Here is a 17,635-nt window from a genome sequence, read left to right as displayed (position 1 = left end):
TGGAGAAATTCCAGGGGGAATCTCTAGAAGAATTTTTGGAGGAAACCCTAGAGGAATTTCTGGAGGAATCTCTGAAGAAATTCCAGTAGGAATACCTGAAGAAATTCCTGGAGGAATTCCTGTAGAAATGCTTGAAGGAATTTCTGGAAGAATTTCTGTAGGAATCTCCTGAGGAATTCCTTGAGGAATTCTTTGGGGAATCCCTGGTAGACATCCTGAAGAAATCCGTGGAGGATCCTTGGGGAAATTGTCGAAGAAATCCCTGTATGAATTCCTTGTGGAATCCCTGGAGAAATTCCTTGAGGAGTTCCTTGAGCAATTCCTTGAGGAATTCGTGGAAAAATTTCTAAAGGAATCTCTGGAGGAATGGAGGAATTTGTAAAGGAATTCCAGTAAAAAATCCTGGATCAGGAGTCCTGAAAGAATTCCTGCAGGAATCCGTGAAAAATCTTTGGAAGATTTCCTGAAGTTATTGGAGGAGTTCCTGGAAGAATTCTTGAAGGAACCCCCGGTGGAATTCATGAAAGAATTCTTGTAAGAATTCCTGAAGAATCCATGGAGCAATTTCCGAAGGAATCCTTGGGGAAATGTCTCAAGGAATCCTTGGAGGAGTTTCTGGAGGATTCCGTGTAAGAATGTCTAGAATTTGGGCAACACTGGAAAATACTGTCCTGGATGAATTCCTGGAGAGTCCCTGGAGGAATACCTGAATGATACCTGGAGGAATCCCTGGAGGACTTCCTGGAGAAATTCCTGGAAGAATGCCTTGAGATATCCATGGAGGAATTCCTGATGGAATTTCTTGAAGAATCAATGCAGCAACTTCTGGAGAAATATGTGGACGAATTCCAGAAGGAATTCATATATCTGGAATCCTGAAAGAACTCCTGAACGAACCTGTGGAGGAATTCCTGAAGCAATCATTGGGGAAATTCCTAAAGTAATCCCTGCAGGAATCTGTGCAGGATTTCACGGAGGAATTCTTGGAGAAATCCCTGGAGTAATTTTTGATGAAATCCCTGTAGGAGTACTTGAGGAAATATCTGAAGGAATCCGTGTAGGAATTCCAGATAGGAATTTGTGGTGGAACTCGAGGATGAATTCCTGGATCTGGTGTCCTGAAGAAATTCCTGAAAAAATCCGTGGAGGAATTTCTGAAGGAATTCGTGGAGGAATTCCAGGAAATTCCTGGAGGAATCCCTGGTAGAATTTTTGGAGGAATCTTCAGAGGGTTGGTTTGTTGAAGGAATCCATGAAGGAATTCCAGGAGGAATGTGTGCAAGAATTCCTGAAGGAGAACCTTGAGGAATTCCTGATGGAATCCTTGGGGAAATTCCTGAAGGAATCTGTGGAAGGAAGAAAATGCCAATGAAATTTTCGATGCTATTTCTCAAGAAAATGCATAGAATTTTCCCTTTTACTTACAGTAGGAATTCTTGAAAGAAATGACGAGGCGATTTTAAAAGGAAAACCCGTCAATTTGCGAGTATTTTGCCGCAGGAATTTGGCAAAAAAAAAATGTATTGAGAGAATTTCCTAATGAGTAGGCAGTGATTTGAGTAACGTCTTTATTCAGTAGCGGTTGGAATAAGAATGAAAAGAAAAAGTAGTTGTCACTTCTGCAGTGGTTGCTGTGATCGTGATCATCGACTTCCGGTTGCTGTGATCAACATTTCCAACGATATTTTAGTAGATATTTCCATAAAAATGCAGAATTAAGTTCACAGGCCTTGGCGATGAAACCTCCAAATTCCCGAAAAAAAATAACGATGTAATCCCCGAAAAAATTGCCATAGAGTTTTCTTTTAAGAAACTGCACGTTTGCAAGCAAATTTTCATAAGAATTAAAAAAAAAACCTTAACAATTTTCCGTAAGAATCAAAATTTTGATGATGAACCTGGGCTTGTTAGTGGAATACCTGTAAGTAAAAAAGAAAATCGTTTTAAGTACTGTTTTTTTTTAATTCCACTAAGAATTTGCATCCTTTTACAGATGCATATTTCGACCTCAACTGAAAGGTCGTCTTCAATGTATTGTACTCGACTTTTTAAAGATAGCTTCAGAAGCATACTTGTAAAATCCTTGATAAATTTCCGCAGGATTTTTCACCCTCAAATAGTTGCCAGAGAAATTCTGGAATGAACTTACAAAACAATTGCCGTAAGAATTATCAAAGATTCGACGGATAGAAGTTTCAAAGTTAATGAGCCATTTACAATGGTATTGTCAAAAAAAATTAAAGTAAAATCCAAAGGCACTTCCGAAGAAAGTCCTTAAAGTAATTGCCGGAAAAAAATTCCGTGAAAATTCTGAGCAATTGCTAAGCGAATCCTCGACAGGTTCCGAAGGATTTTCCAAAGAAATTGCAGTATTATTTTCAAAAAAACAAAAACCGAGAGTTCCTAAAGAAATCCTCTGCTTACCGAATATTTACCTAAAAGAATACTGAAGGAATTCTCAAATAAATGTATCGAAAAATTTCCAAGGGAATTCGCAATTAAATTTTTAATGAATACTAGCTGCCCCGGCAAACTTCGTCTTGCCGTCTTGTGGTGGTTTGACAACTGTTGAGCTCATAATAGCACCGCACTCTAGATTGGTTTCAACTCGATCGTGCTGATTTCCTTCCCAGGTCATAAAAATTCAGCATTTTGTATATTTTCTTACATTTTTAGTTATTTTTCCTAACTTTTTTTACATATAAACACAGCCACTATGAATACGAATCTAACCATGCAAGATTCATTCTTATCGGTTCAGCCGTTCGTGACTTTTGTTGCCTCAAAGGGACTTCAAACTCATTTTTATATATAGGTATAGATTGTCTGAGGGATGTTTCATCGAGCCTCAAAACTATCATTTTAAAAAGGTCTTCATTTCAAGCATTTTTCGATGATTTATTAGCTAATTGCTCTAGAATCTCAATTTCATGACAGGAACTGATGGCAACTACGAGGATGCCACAATTCAATTATTGATTCGATATTAGCAATACTTGATGAAATATTTCAGATAATGTTTTGACCCAATCTCGCCCCTCCGACCCATTGTCACCATCATCGACGGTAACAAAAAACATAAGAATAACTCGGCACCAACATTTCAAAAGGGCGTAACTGCTTTTGCATCCAATGCCTTCTCACAGAGCTCTGGGTCGTATTTCATTCATCTCACGCAATTCACATCCATTAATCGAAAGAGGAGGATTTTATCTTTCTATTTGTGCTAGTGGATTGCTCGAGAGGGATGGGATACGCTCCACAGCTTTGTGAGAAGGCATTGGTTGTAAATGCAGTTACGCCCTTTTGAAATATTGGTGCCGAACTGTCTAATAGCATTGCGCAGAAATAACATAGAATAATATTTAAAGGCACTGCAGTAGAGACCCCCACTTGCAGTGTTTTAATTCCGTTTTTTTTTCTCGTTCTTTTTCTTTTTATCTAAGTAAGTTCATTCGTGTAATACGATTTACGCGTCTTATTAACCTTTTTTTTTCCTTGCAAGTCTGTAATAAACTTTTTCACGAATGTTATTCTTCTTTGAATTAAATAATAATATTTGCCTATAATTATTTATATTTTTTATTATTAGGAGTATTATTTTGTTTATTTAATCTGTAGTGTGTATTACAATATTCGTTATAATAATATATTCTTAAAGGAAATAGTCCGGTATTCTTCTGGTCACGTGAGGCTCGCCGCAACGTGGAGCTGGATCAAATTGTAGGAATGAAAACTTCAAAGAATCGTATAATTCCATTAATGCTGCCTGGTTACCGCATTGATAACAGTATGTACAGTAGTTTGGTGCAGAGAATATTGTTAAACCACATTACGATCGTGGCACCAGTTGTAGCCTTCCATAACAAGCTGATGCGCCCGAGATACCAACGTCAGACCATTTGAGTGATTGAAAAGTTCCGAAATGTCCTGGCCGACGGTGTAACCAGCGCCTCGTGGCGATATGCCCCAGCCGCCCCGGTTATCCGGATCGGACCAGAGATCACACGTGGGTCCCTGGTGAGGTACTTCCTGCAATCTGTCCAAGGCCCGGATGTAGTCCAGCGTGTCGATCGAGGGACTGAGACCGCCATGCAAACAGAAGATTTGACCGTCGACCAGGGCCGTCAGCGGGAGATAGTCAAACAGGTCGGTAAAATACTTCCAAACGTGCGGGTTGCCGTTCTTCCGTAAGCACTCATCGTAGAAACCTTACACCTGTGTGGCCTGGCGGGACTCGTGATTACCGCGCAGGATTGTGATTCACTCACGCTATCGAACCTTTAGCACCATGGGTCACTGTTTTGATTGAGTAATAGCTGCGATCAACGTAATCGCCCATGAACAGATAAATAGTGTCCGGCGATCGTCCGCTTATCTGGAAGAGCTCCATCAAGTCGTGGAACTGACCGTGCAAATCGCCACACACTGTCACCGGACATTTTATCTCCTTTGCCAACATTCATTTGTTTTATCACACAGGTTTTTCACTTGGGTTGCGGTCAATTGCACTCTTCAATTGCACTTGTTCAATTGTCTGATTCACTGGTTCAAATCTTTGAGTGTCGCCTTGCCCTTCATCCTTTTTTTCCTCCGGTCTGCTTTACTGTCGACGGGGGATCGGTGCTGGAGGTTTGCTGCTACTGGTTATCCAAAACTCTGCTGCGGCCTTTCCTAATTAATCTCACACTCGCGGACGGCAAACGGGCATTTACACTCGACGCGCACGACGGACCGTGTTCCGGTACGGGTCACGAACCGGATTCGCACAGCGAAAAATCACAGGCAATAACAATCCCAAAAACGCTTTTTTTTGTCGCTTTTGCCGGACGACGGCGGCCGTCCGGATTCCAATCACAACAAACTACTGTCATTCCGCTCGATCTCGGACCGGGAGACACTCACACATTCCCAATTTTTGCTATGCACGTTTTGTATGTATTAGTGACGCAAAAGCTAATGCACACTAATACATTCACAACCCCATAGCAACAGATGGCACCCACACATTGCAGTTTGTCAATGTGTGGTCAAAAATACTACTCGAATTTTTGTGCGCGCAGGCGCACCATCAAATAAGCGCGGAAAAGTGCTTCTACCGCCGACAAGCTACTTTTGCGCTTGCATCGTGCGCGTTTATGCACGGAATATGCGCGCCTTGTTTTGGGTGTAGCTTTTACCTCTGTTGATATTATTCTTTCCAGTTTTCTTGTTGCAGTATGCAAATTTAAAAGGGGTCACATATTGAAATTAACGAGTAATTACTGAGTTTGCTATAAATGTTCATAAAATAATTTCCTACGAACAATTACAATTTTTAGATAAATCACTACAAGCAAAAGTTAAGTTGTTAGGTCTAAATTGAAAAACAGTAGTAGATTTTCAATCTAATAACAAAATAATGACTACATAGTAACATTTACACGTTCAAGCGTCCGATAGCTTTTAACCTGTGCGGTTGGAAAGAGATATGAGTTCTTGTATTCTACACTAAGATACCTAGTTTTGAAAATGGTGAATATTTTTGTCGTTTATAATCTTATTTCATTGGTCTTTGGATATATTATAGAGCTCAAAAAGCTCGATATAATGGTATATTTAACTCAAAAACGTCAAATTTCGAGTTACCTAGTTCTAGCATTAAGGTTATGTCATGAAGTTATTATTTTACGATAGCCTATAGGGCAGTGCATACGGCGGTTGCTATGATAAATTTTTCTAAGTCTTTGACGTTTCGTGGCCTTGTTGTTTACGATTTGGACTTAGGAAAATTTCGTCGGCTTTCCTTAGGCAGTGTGATTCAATTCAAAAGGTGAGTTTGTGCGCACTGGGAAGTGTGCTAATTTATTACTTACTCTCCTTGAGGAATTCCAGATGGAACACCTAGAGGAATTTAGAAACTGCTCATAAGAAAGAACTCCTCGGAAAACAACTAAAGGAACTCCTGGAAGAAGCCCGCGAGGGTTTTCTGAATTTGTCTTAAAAAGATTATTTGGAGAAATCCCGGAAAGAATCTCTGAAGGAATCCCTGAAGGAGTTCCCGGTGGAATCACAAAATAAACTACTAGAGGAATCCTAGGTGGAACCTCTGTAGGTATCCCCAGAGGGAGCTTATGAAGAAATCCTGAATTAACCCCATATACAATCTCTGAAGGTGCTCCTTGAGGAATTCCAGAATGAACTTCTGGAGGAAACCTGAAATACATTTTTGGAGAAACTACGGAAGGAATTTATGTAGCAATCCCTAGAAGTATTTCCAGGGAAATATCAAAAGGAATCTCGGAAGGAACTCCTAGAGTAATCCCAAAAGGGATTCCCGGAAAGAACTTCTAGGGTTATTCCTGTTGGATCCTTTTAAGGGCTGTCAGTAGGACCTCCTGGAAGAATCCCAGAGGGAACATAAGAAGAAATTCTGAACAAGCCCCTAGAAGAATCTCCGGAGGTGCTCCCTTAGGAACCCCAGGAGGAACTCTGGGAGAAATCATGAAAGAACTGGAGAAATCGCGAACGAAAATCCTGATGAAACTCCGAAAGGAATTCAATCACTAATTGATATCATTTATTCAGCTTATTTTTAACAAGTACTATGCGAACAATGTGTCCTGATCATGTAAATTGTTGCAACAATAAAAGACCACCACTCCACTAAGATTTGTGGGTTATGCTCTCCTTCTTTACGTGATCGACACTGATTCTCTTCAGCGGTTGGCCTGTCTGAACGATCGGAATCGACTTGTGGCCTTCCGCATCCGCAACTGCCCTCTTCGGAGCCGAAATCGTCAAGATGCCGTGCGACGAAATCGACGAATTGATCTGGTTGAAATCGAGTTCCGGTGGAAGGGAGTAGCGCTGAATGAAGTATTGGGAGATGTAGGTATCCATAATCGTCCTGCTTCTTGATGTGTCCCCCTCGATGATGATGATGCGTTGTCGGAGGCTTGGTCGAAGGCCTTCACCAAAATATCTAAGTTGCTGCACATCCAAGTTGATTTGGAACTTGACCTTGTCGGCGTGAATCGTCGATCCGAAGTCCTGACAGGCAGCGATACTGTAATGGACGATTGTAGACGGGAACCGCCGATAATTCCTGAAAGAATTCGAGGAAAAGCTCTTGGTGAAATCTTAGCAGTAAGTAATAAATTAGCACACTTCCCAGTGCGCACAAACTCACCTTTTGAATTCAATCACACTGCCTAAGGAAAGCCGACGAAATTTTCCCAAGTCCAAATCGTAAACAACAAGGCCACGAAACGTCAAAGACTTAGAAAAATTTATCATAGCAACCGCCGTATGCACTGCCCTATAATACATCACAGTTTGTTAGATTCTGTCATTTTCGAAGTCATGAGTTATTATTTTACGATAGCCTATAATACATCACAGTTTGTTAGATTCTGTCATTTTCGAGCCACATAAATATTAAAAATTAGATTTTATAAACAATTTCCCACATATTCCATTGGTGATAGGCTACTGAGCTTATACATGGTCATGTTGGCACGAAATACGCTTTGAAAACAAGAAAAAAATGTTAGGAATACTTTTTTTTCCCTTTAATGTCACAGCAACATTGTATTGTTCGAAGAAAATGCAGGAAAATAAAAGACCTTTCTTCAGAAAAAAATAACTTTTAAAATGTGACATCTCAACAAACAAATCTCAATTTGTTCTTCGAGCACATGTTCTGTTGTGCACATGGATGTCAAAGCATTTTCAACTGTGTAATTTTTAAAACCCTTATATTTAAATGTAGGACTTTTTTCAATATTTTGTGGGTGTTTTTTTTTCAAACTGCATGAAATTTTACGATAATCCACCATACATCACTTTTTGTAGGTCTTGTAATTTTTGAGACACATGGATTAAAAAAAATCTTCGAAAAAAATTAGGCCATTTTCAAATATAATCAGAATCGCCACTGATTTTATGCAAAAAATATGTTCAGATGTTCGAAACATATTATATTCAGCTTTCTATGTATGCCATAAGATTGAAAATTCGTTGACTGCAACGTAAAATCTTAAAAAACCTAAAAACTGTTCTACTTCAAATTTTTTGAAGCACGATCTTGGTGTTAACATAATAATGCAACAATTTTGATCGTTGATAGAAGTTCATGACTTTCGTTTTTTTTTTTTTGTAAACTAGTGATATCGAAGAATTTTCATTTTTTTTACTTGACATGAACTGAATTGAAGAGAAATGATCAAGTTAAATACATGTTCAATAAAAAAAATAGAGAAAACACATAATGCACAAAGCCTAGCTTCCATCTACAAATCGGTTTCAATCCGTCGCCAGCCTAACCGGATCGATATAATTTTACGACTTCTGATTTCGACCGTCTTTCCTTTGCTGTAAGCCCACCGAAGGCTGAAACAATAACATCGGAAAACAAAACTATTTGACATGTTAAAATAGAAAATAAACACGCATCATCGGTCGCTCAGGAAAGGAACGCGTGAGAGTGTCATTTCCCACGATCCACATCTGGTAATGGAAAACAATGAGGAATGCAGCTGAGTAGACACAAACGCAAAGCTATCCTACTCGTGAACAACAGAAGCCAGAATATATTCGCACTTCCTTCGCTCGCGAGCTAACAAAGCTGGTCGCACTCGTGATTGATTCGCGAAGCAGCTCTGAACATATTTCAATTTTGTGAAAAAATGAATTTACACGGCCGACAGGTTAACTTTTCAGGAACAATAAAGCACAAAACACTACTATCTGATAGATAATTACTTGTTTTGCTATTAAAATCGCACTAAAATGCAATTCCCGCATCTCCACTTGTTCTTCGCGAATAAAAATTCATGAGTGTTTTTGTTTTTGTTTTGCTTCATACTCGTGAAGCAAGCGGGTGCGAATAAACTCACACACGGCTTACTCTCGGCACCGTGAGTAAACCGTTTGTTGCTTTTACACTCGCGAGTTGATTCACGATGAGAGTGTTTCCATCTCTGGTTGCTGGTCGAGTTTGTGCGTTTGTCGTCGTCGTCGTCATCATGTCGTCACTAAAGATCTGGATCTTGTACGGGCGCGACCCACCGAGCAACCAACTCATCAACGGCGTGGCGGCGGGTTGTTATGTCTTGGCAACGGCGGATCGAATCGACACGTTGTTGTTGCTTTTCCTTTGCCATAACATTTTTGTGGCCAGGTGATTTGAGGGATCATTAGTTATTTGTAAATTTACACTTTTTTATTGCCCGGATAAGTCCGTCGTTGGATCGGCAGGGCCCAAGCGTGTGCCTTATGACGGTTATGCTGGAGCCCTTCGCTGAGGGGGATCTTTATCGACGATCTGGTTTCGAAGATGATCGTTCATCGTGGGTCAGTCGTAGGCAAGTTGGTAACATAGTTATCGCTCGGAATGGAAAGCTTTGCGGGCCATTTGTTTAGGAAACTTTTCGATAGTTTTCGCTCAGTTGGAAACGCTATTAGCCCGGTTCAGTTCGGTCGGTTACGCAAAGGAATGCACACGGGGAAGTAAACTCAATCAACGCAAGGCAGTCAGTGCTAGCCGTTGCTCGCGTAAATCATGTGTGAAACGTGTAAGGCCCTTCGCATTGCTGTTGCTCTATTCAAACAAATTGCACCGACTGCAAAAGGTTAATTTATTTCACCGATGTTGCACTTAGCCATAAAGAATAACTAGCCATAACAGGCCATCTGAGCATGTTGGGCAAACAGCAGTCCAGTCCAGTCGAGCGTCAGTGGGCAGCAGCAGCAGAGCGCGCACAAGAACGGGCAGTCAGACGTCCGCCACTTCACCATCTCAGGCGGCTACAAATCAAATCAAGCCACTTGGACTGACCCCCAGCAGCGTCCTCCTATATCATCGTTTGTATACATACGATACAAGCAGACCCCAGTCAGAGGCAGGTTGCTTTTGCGCGATCGCATTGTGGCAGAGCAATGCGCGCGGTGTGGTGGCGCACACGAGGGTTGATCAGTATTCCACATTCGTTCACGCACTCAAATTAGCATCACTGACCTAATGCCCGCACAAAGCAGAGTACACTAAATTCTGTTTTTACGCGATGGATGCGTTCGCGCAAAAAAAGATCGTGTAAAAAAAGTTCGCGTAACTTCGAGAATTCGCGCAAAAAAAATCTAAAGGAAATTTTTTTTACGCGATTTGCCCTCCGCAAATGATTAAAATCGCGTAAAAAAAAGTCGCGTAACTTCAAGAAAATCGCGTAAAAAAAGTCGTGTAAAAAAAAATCGCGTAAAAAAAAGTCGTGTAAAAAAAGAATTCAGTGTAAAAGATAGATGCACGCGCACGGGCTCCGCGGATGGTTTGGTATCGGCTCGGCATACCTACGTCATACGGAGAGTAAGCGCCGCCCGGCCGTTCGCGAATCACCGGTCGCCATCAATCAAAGAGCAGAAGCGCAAATTGCAACACAGAGAATACAAGCAAAGAACACTGGCGGCTCGGCGGAGGCATTTGTCCGGTTGACGAAGCTGACAGTTGAGGAATTGATTCAGTGTTTGTTTGGAATAATGTTTCAAAGAGAGATAATCTGGGGTTGAGGGTGGCTAAGGCTAAGAAATGTTGATGATTACAAGGAAGCCTGTTCAATCGGTCTTTACATCAGCCAACTTAGTGATAAGTTATGGAAAATATTCATACTTGAGCATTTTTTTTAAGCAATACCAAAAAAATATTGTCATTGGAAGAGACCCAAATTTCCAGAAAACACAAAGATGATGCACTCACGAAAAGAAAAATCTCATATTTTGTTTCTGAAATATTTGTTCTGCCAGATTTAGTTTTTTTTTTTATTAAATTCTCATTTATCATACTTTAATAACTCAATTGCATCTACGTGCCCACTTTTAGCCTCATCTCTAAATTATTCAGTGTATCAATACGTTTCGAAAAATAATGCCGATTATGTGTTCTTAGTCAAAGTTTTTACCACAGCATGTTCTAAAATCAACCTTTTGTGATTGCTTCCGTTAGCGTTAGCGTTAGTATACCTCGTAGATTGGATACTAACAACATTCATGTACCTTTTGCTAATCTTGCTCGGATCGCTTTTCGGAACAAGGCCGGGGAGTTAACTTTGCTCCAATCTTATGCAAGAATACCAAAAGCACAAATGTCATTATTCCCGGCCACGCCCATCTTTACCGTAACTTGGGATAGGGGAAGGAAATGTTGATGTAGCACTTATATAAGAGGCCTCCGACTCAGTGACACTCCCATAAGTACTACGGAGTGGGTGGTTGGGAGATGTATTGTGTAGGTCAAGGATTCGCCTGAAAAGCTGGCGATGGACCCACGGTATTGGATGTTTACTTGGTTAAAAAATCTTTTGAAAGCCGGCAATCGAAAGAGAATTTTTTCCATTTATTGTTTAAATAATTATGTTTCTGCTCAGTAAGAGGCCCAAACAGAACCGATCCCTCCAGGGTCATCGGAACTTTACAATAAATGTTTGAAACGCGCGATCGAAAGAAAATTTAGAAAGAAAGTTGGCGATCCGAGGAAAAAAAATACTCAAATTTATTAAAAAATAAAATAAAAATCATGGAAAACGAGTTGAACGTAAATAAATCAAAAGGTTTTTTTTCTATTTTTTGTATTAATAAGTATGTTTCTCCTCAGTGCGAGGCCCAAGCAGAACCGATCCCTCCAGGGTCATCGGGACTTTGCAATGAATGTTTAAAACGCGAGAAAAAAAAAATGGCGACCCGAGAGATAAAAACATCTGAATTTACCTACATTTAAAAACAAAAATAAACAAAAAAATTGCGTTAAACAACAAAAACATCTCAATTTATCTAAAAAAAAATCGCGTAAAACGAGTTCAATGAAAAACGCCCGAAAAGAAAAAAAGTTAGCGATCCAAAAAAACACATCCACACCCGCGACATTACGAGATTCGACTCGAAGAAAAACGACGCGGACAACGTGGTCTACCCGCCACCGCGGCGATCTTGACCCTTCAAAAAATAAAAAGGATGTTTCATCGTCCCGACTGCAGGGTTGCCCGCTTGTACATCTGAAATAGAAAATAATATTAAGTGGTGATAGGCTCACGACAGTTACATAATTTTTGGAAATAAATCTCTCTAGACATAGCCAAAAATTACCTGAATCCTCCTGAAACAAATGGTGTAATAACAAAAACAAAATACAAAAAATAAAAATAAATAAATACATAGAATACAAACTAAAGTAGACCAAACTTTGATTTTGGAATCTTTCTGCATTTGAATTAACAAAGCTAGAAAATTACTAGATCAAAATCTGGCATGGCAGATCTTACGCCGTAACGCACCATTATAAGGTGATCTACCCATGTTTCGGGACGCTTGACAATCCCAACAGTGACGGGTCACACAAACTAAATTAAAAGTACTTTAACAGATCTACGTAACAAAATAGTGTGGCCAACACCGTAAGGCAGTAGACTGTACAAAAATACAACAAAATTGTATCAAAATGAAATAAAAATAGTAAAAATTTGGGCCGACACTAGAAGTGACGAACTATGCAGTTGTTGTTTTGTAAATATATGAAGGAGACCGGATATCACAGAATGTATTTTTCACCACACACACGCAAAACGATGTCACAATATTTCCCGACACTGATTCCGGATTTCATACTCCAGCAAGAAAAAGTAAAATACGAAAAACTAACACATCCGCGAATCATTATGTGAAACTGCATCAGAGCAAAATTAATCTGGTCATTTTAATAATACAAAAGAAAGACAGTAAACTTAGCTTTATTTGATTGCTGCCGCTCTGGTCATCGATGATGATTTTGGCCTGGATCTCCTGCCTTCAGGGGTCTCCACCTGTACACCAAGATTTTTAAACAATTAAATAATACGTCCAGCTTCATTTATTCACAAACTCAAAATAACTTATCATGTGGCCTTGTTTTTGTATGATACCTGACTTTAGTATTCTACAGTTATTCGTCAATTACTCTTTTCTGGTTACTTTATCACCATTCTTCAATACAGAATCTTCAAACATAATAGTTTTGTTTTATTTTTGTTTCCTCGCACCACCTTCTCAATCACTGCAGTTCTATAAATTTTAATACGGCATTTCTCAATCAAATTTTAAATAACTGGTTTATGATAAAATCTCTTTCTGATGTGGCATTGTACGATGGCATTGCATCGTCGAGTCAGTTATCCTGTTATGGAAACTTAAAATACAGATGTTTGTCATCAATCAACCTTAAACAGTTGGACGTGTTCCTACGGTGCCCTTTTTAGTCCCAGTGTATCTTTAGGTTTCTTCTTTCATTTTCGGTTTCAGTAACGTTTTTTTGGGTTTCGGAGACGGTAGGTTGTTTGCCTAAGGTCCCCTATTCACCATGGTGGGGCTGTTACCTTAGGTAACAGAACAGACGCTGTTTGAGCCGCACCTCCTTGGTGAACAGACGCTCGAGACGTACCTCATCAATCTAGCTGAAGTCAGAAGGACAATAGTGCCCAGACTGCACTACCAGCTAAGCACACAACTCTTAGCTGGCGGTCTTTGTTATCGCTTGACCCGTGGAAGTATGAGGTAGGAACATGTGAGGATCAGAGCTATGCTGGACGCTCTCCTTTTCGACTCACCGTTTTGCAGCCCAATCTTTAGGTTCCACTCTAAATATATCTACCACAATTTAAAATATGGTGAACTTTCCACAAACAACTCGAATGAACCATAACACATTGTTTGTGCTAGTGGCTGGACCAGCAGGTTCTTCAGAGGCGACATTGCACTTGAGAATACTTGTAGGTATATTGTAGAAATTTCCTTTTTTTTCACTTGCACGGGACAGATGCTGTACAAACTAGCCAATGCACAGTGGTACCGCCATAGGCCAAAAATCGAAAAATTGATTGTCTAATTTATGAGTTTGTATAATTTTTATGAATCAATAATGTTCCCAAGAATGCGGAAAATCAATTTTTATGTAAGTTTCTGTTGCATATTTTGCATGAGAGCGTGGGTACTGTTATGCAATTTTATATTCTTTAAATTTGTCGAAAAATCACATGACTTTTGAGTTGTACTCCTCGTCTTCGTATAACAAAAGCAAGTAGATTTTCAATTGGTTTTCAACGCAGAGAATCAGAATAGATGTTTATCTTCCAATTCGAAGCGCTATAAACCGGATCTGGATGTTTTTGGACCAATGGGGATGTGAGTAATAGGCACATAATTTTACCAATAGAATATATACATAATAAAAATTCATGTAACATTTCAAACATGTTCTTAACCACATTTAATCAATCGTCCGCCAGCAAATGATCAGATTTGAGTAGGAGAATCAATCTGTGAAGGTTGTAGCTGCAAATATCTGCATACAAGCTTGCAGGATGTATTGGAAATTACCCGTTATTTTTATAAAAAAATATATATTAAAATAACTACAAAATTATATATATACTAGTTTTTCTGTAATTGTCTGAAATGCGTACCAAAATGACTGAATTTTTTACAGGAGATATTTCAAAGCTTTTTACAATAATTAAGGGATATTTTATTTGAAAACAATCTTTGAAAATGTTTTTTTTTTAAATATGAAAAAAATACACTTCTGGAGGAATTGAGGTATTCATACCTCAATAGTTGCATAACAACCATTCTTATTTGGCCTTTTCAAAACTTACCTCTGTAATTGTCGAATTTGATAAGAAGTTTTGCATTTGCTGCTAACATTTAAAAGATTTCCTCAAAATCCATTCAGTACCTAATACTGTAGTGCTGGAAGAAAATGGAGTAAATACGCACTTTTAGAAATATTTACTAAAAGAGCGTATTTACTCCTCATATTCCCTTCCCAAATCGGAATATTTGATAAATTCATTAACGTTAAATCTTAGTGTACAAATTGATTTCTTTTAAAACAGCAGGCGCTGATTAAATTGCAATGACGAAGGGTATTTGTATATATTTTTTTATTGGGTTAGAGCTATACATGATTAAAATTCCATGTACTATATTACTGGATAGCAGTTGCAATGCAATTGTAAAAAACAAATACGACTGGACAGATACTTGAATCTTTTTTATTGTGCAAAACGCAGGCCCATGAATTATATGACATATAACTGTGTAAAGCAATATTTGTATGGTTGAAAAATTTCCTTTTACGTACGTTTTGTGAATTAATTCTGAATATTTGTTTGAAATAATTTCAGAAGTAATTGATTCTGTAGTTGCACTATTTTTACTATTGTTTCAGAATTATCCCTTTTGGGCATTAGGTACTGTAGTTACACATACTAATTCGATATGTGATAATTTTTTCTGTGTTTCGACAATGCAAACTACCTTATTTCTGAAAAAAAAAAAATTCAGTTTCATATATTACTTTTATTGCAGTAGAAATAGAACCTACTGATAAAATCACAATTATAATGCTAATACTGATTCTATTCACATAAATCTATTATGATACAGTCGTGATATACATGTTTTAGCGTGCAATACTTAGCAGAAATTCCTCAGAATTCGACCCACTCTTCATAATAATTAAAAATATTTGATTACTGATTTCTGTGCAAAATAAAGGTTTTTTAATGATATTTTCATTTATCATAAATAAAAATGTTCAAAGTTCATATTTTTCAAGTGATGATCATGAAAATGAACTGGAATATCCTTTTTTAGTCATAACATGCTATTTCTGGTCACTTATAATGATTCTGCCCTTCAAAAAACGAAGAAAATGATTTATGACCGCTTCCCTGAACAAATGGAACCACTGTGCAATGGTGTAGATATAACTGATTGTCTGGAACAATGGACAGCTGCACTCGTTTACAGTCGGTGACAAAAGTTAGTAATCGAATGCTGTTTTTCCATTCGAAATTCTCTAGTTTGGATCCTTGTATCTCAGCGTAGACCAGTTCAATTTAGCTGAATTTTTGACCACGATCTACAAATTACGTGAATATTAGTTTGACGGAATTTCATTGCGTTCCGGATAGTGGTCAAAAAGTTTCAGAGGGTGGTTTAAAGACAAAAGTAAGTAATCTAACAAAATAGGAAATTTATTAGATTTCTTACTTTTGACGGAATACCATCGGAATTGTATGAAATCCCGTCAAACTAAAATTTACGTTATTTGTAGTTCGTGATTATAAATTCAGCTAAATTGGATCACTGTAAACTGAGATACAAGGTTCCAAACTTCTGCATTTTGTATGGAAAAACAGCATTCGATTACTAACTTTTGTCCCCGACTGTATAGTAGATAAAAAAAAAACAAAACTTGCAGACAAACCACCAAACACATCCCGACAGTCCATAAGCCAGCAAGGGCCCTGGGGAAGGCCTAAACCGAAGGCCGAAACGTCAGATGCTATAAATTAGTTCCGCCTTGAAATTAGTTTTGACCGAAATTAAAATCAACAACAGAGGGCCAATTTCTTAATACTCTGGACATATTCCAAATAGCTTTGATTATTGATTTGACTACATCATTGGTAGGTTCTTATGATTTTCCTCAACCTGTTTTATCTTCGGAAAATTGATTAATGGTTGGTCGTTTGATCGGTTCCTCTCTACTCTTCCTGATTCTCAGCTTAGTTTTCTAGGATCATAGTATTCAAGTGAGAGCTTCCTCTGCCAATGATCATCTTGCATGTGAAATAACGTGTGGTAGGCATAAAGATACGCTTTGCCCACAGAAATCAAGATAATTTTCTTTACGAAAAGTTCCAAGACCGACCGGGAATCGGGAAACCTTTCCACGTCGCAATACACACATTTTTTTTTATTATTTCAATTTTTTTCATAACTCAGGACCACTTTGCTACCAAAAAGAAACAACAAGACACTTTATTTTGCTGATGCGGTGTTGAATAATTCTTGATGTTTCTTTTTTAAACGCACGAATGCCGCTTCTTCGGCTTGACGGCCAATTCCAATCATATGCATATTGTCTGCAAACCTAGAATCATGTACGACCTTGTGATGATGGCACCATGCCTTTCTACATTAGGTATCCTTATGGTTTCTTCAAGAGCAATGTGGAGCAACAAGCTCATCACCTTGTCTGAATCCACATAAGGTTGTGATGGACGTCGAAATCTCATCCGCAACACGAATACTTGATATCGACTCATCCAGCTTAGTAGAATTAGCGTAATCAGTTTCATCAGAATATCATGTTATGCATCATTATCTGCTACTACAATTGGGGTTTTCAACTGAATCGTACACCACTGGGGCCTTCATCTTCATCATTTGTCTAAAACTCAGTTCTGAAGCTTGTTACTACAATGTGATGTTCGGCAAACTTGTACGATAGCGTTTTGGTCTGTCTCAAGAGCAAACTTATGTATCTCTGAAAGATTTTGGGCTGCTGAATCCGAATCCGGGCTCAGATTTATTCCAGTACATCACAATTTTGAGCTATACCTTAATTTATAGGACGAAATATGCGATTTTGGGCATTTTTCACTGCAAGCCTTAAAACATGAAAATATTTTTTTTAAGCAATCAAAAGGTAAATTGGGCAATAACCATCTAATTTAGCGACTCATGCAAAATATTTTGTTTTTCCAAATCAAATTTGATAGTTTTAAAAGATTTATGTTAGGTACGATATTTCTCAAAAGTTGCATGAAAGTTTACATACAGGTCG

At 38.5% G+C, this 17,635-nt stretch overlaps 2 protein-coding genes and 1 pseudogene across 2 annotated transcripts in view; 1 reads left to right on the top strand and 2 right to left on the bottom strand.

Moving 5' to 3' along the window:
• Positions 1-17,635, top strand: part of LOC109406508 (protein embryonic gonad) — a 476,613-nt gene that overhangs the window by 27,455 nt on the left and 431,523 nt on the right. The gene's annotated exons all lie outside the window — the stretch shown is intronic.
• On the bottom strand, positions 3,569-5,337 carry LOC115260445 (serine/threonine-protein phosphatase PP2A-like; annotated as a pseudogene).
• On the bottom strand, positions 6,538-7,748 carry LOC134291337 (protein lethal(2)essential for life-like). Its single transcript, XM_062858972.1, has 2 exons — positions 7,172-7,748; positions 6,538-7,087 (listed from the first exon to the last, which is right to left on the bottom strand). Exons 1-2 carry the CDS (start codon positions 7,309-7,311, stop codon positions 6,646-6,648), a joined length of 582 nt encoding a protein of 193 aa, XP_062714956.1. The 5' UTR covers positions 7,312-7,748; the 3' UTR covers positions 6,538-6,645.

Source organism: Aedes albopictus, chromosome 3, assembly GCF_035046485.1.
Source record: "Aedes albopictus strain Foshan chromosome 3, AalbF5, whole genome shotgun sequence".
NCBI lineage: Eukaryota > Metazoa > Arthropoda > Insecta > Diptera > Culicidae > Aedes > Aedes albopictus.
This window is presented reverse-complemented; position numbering and strand designations above follow the sequence as displayed.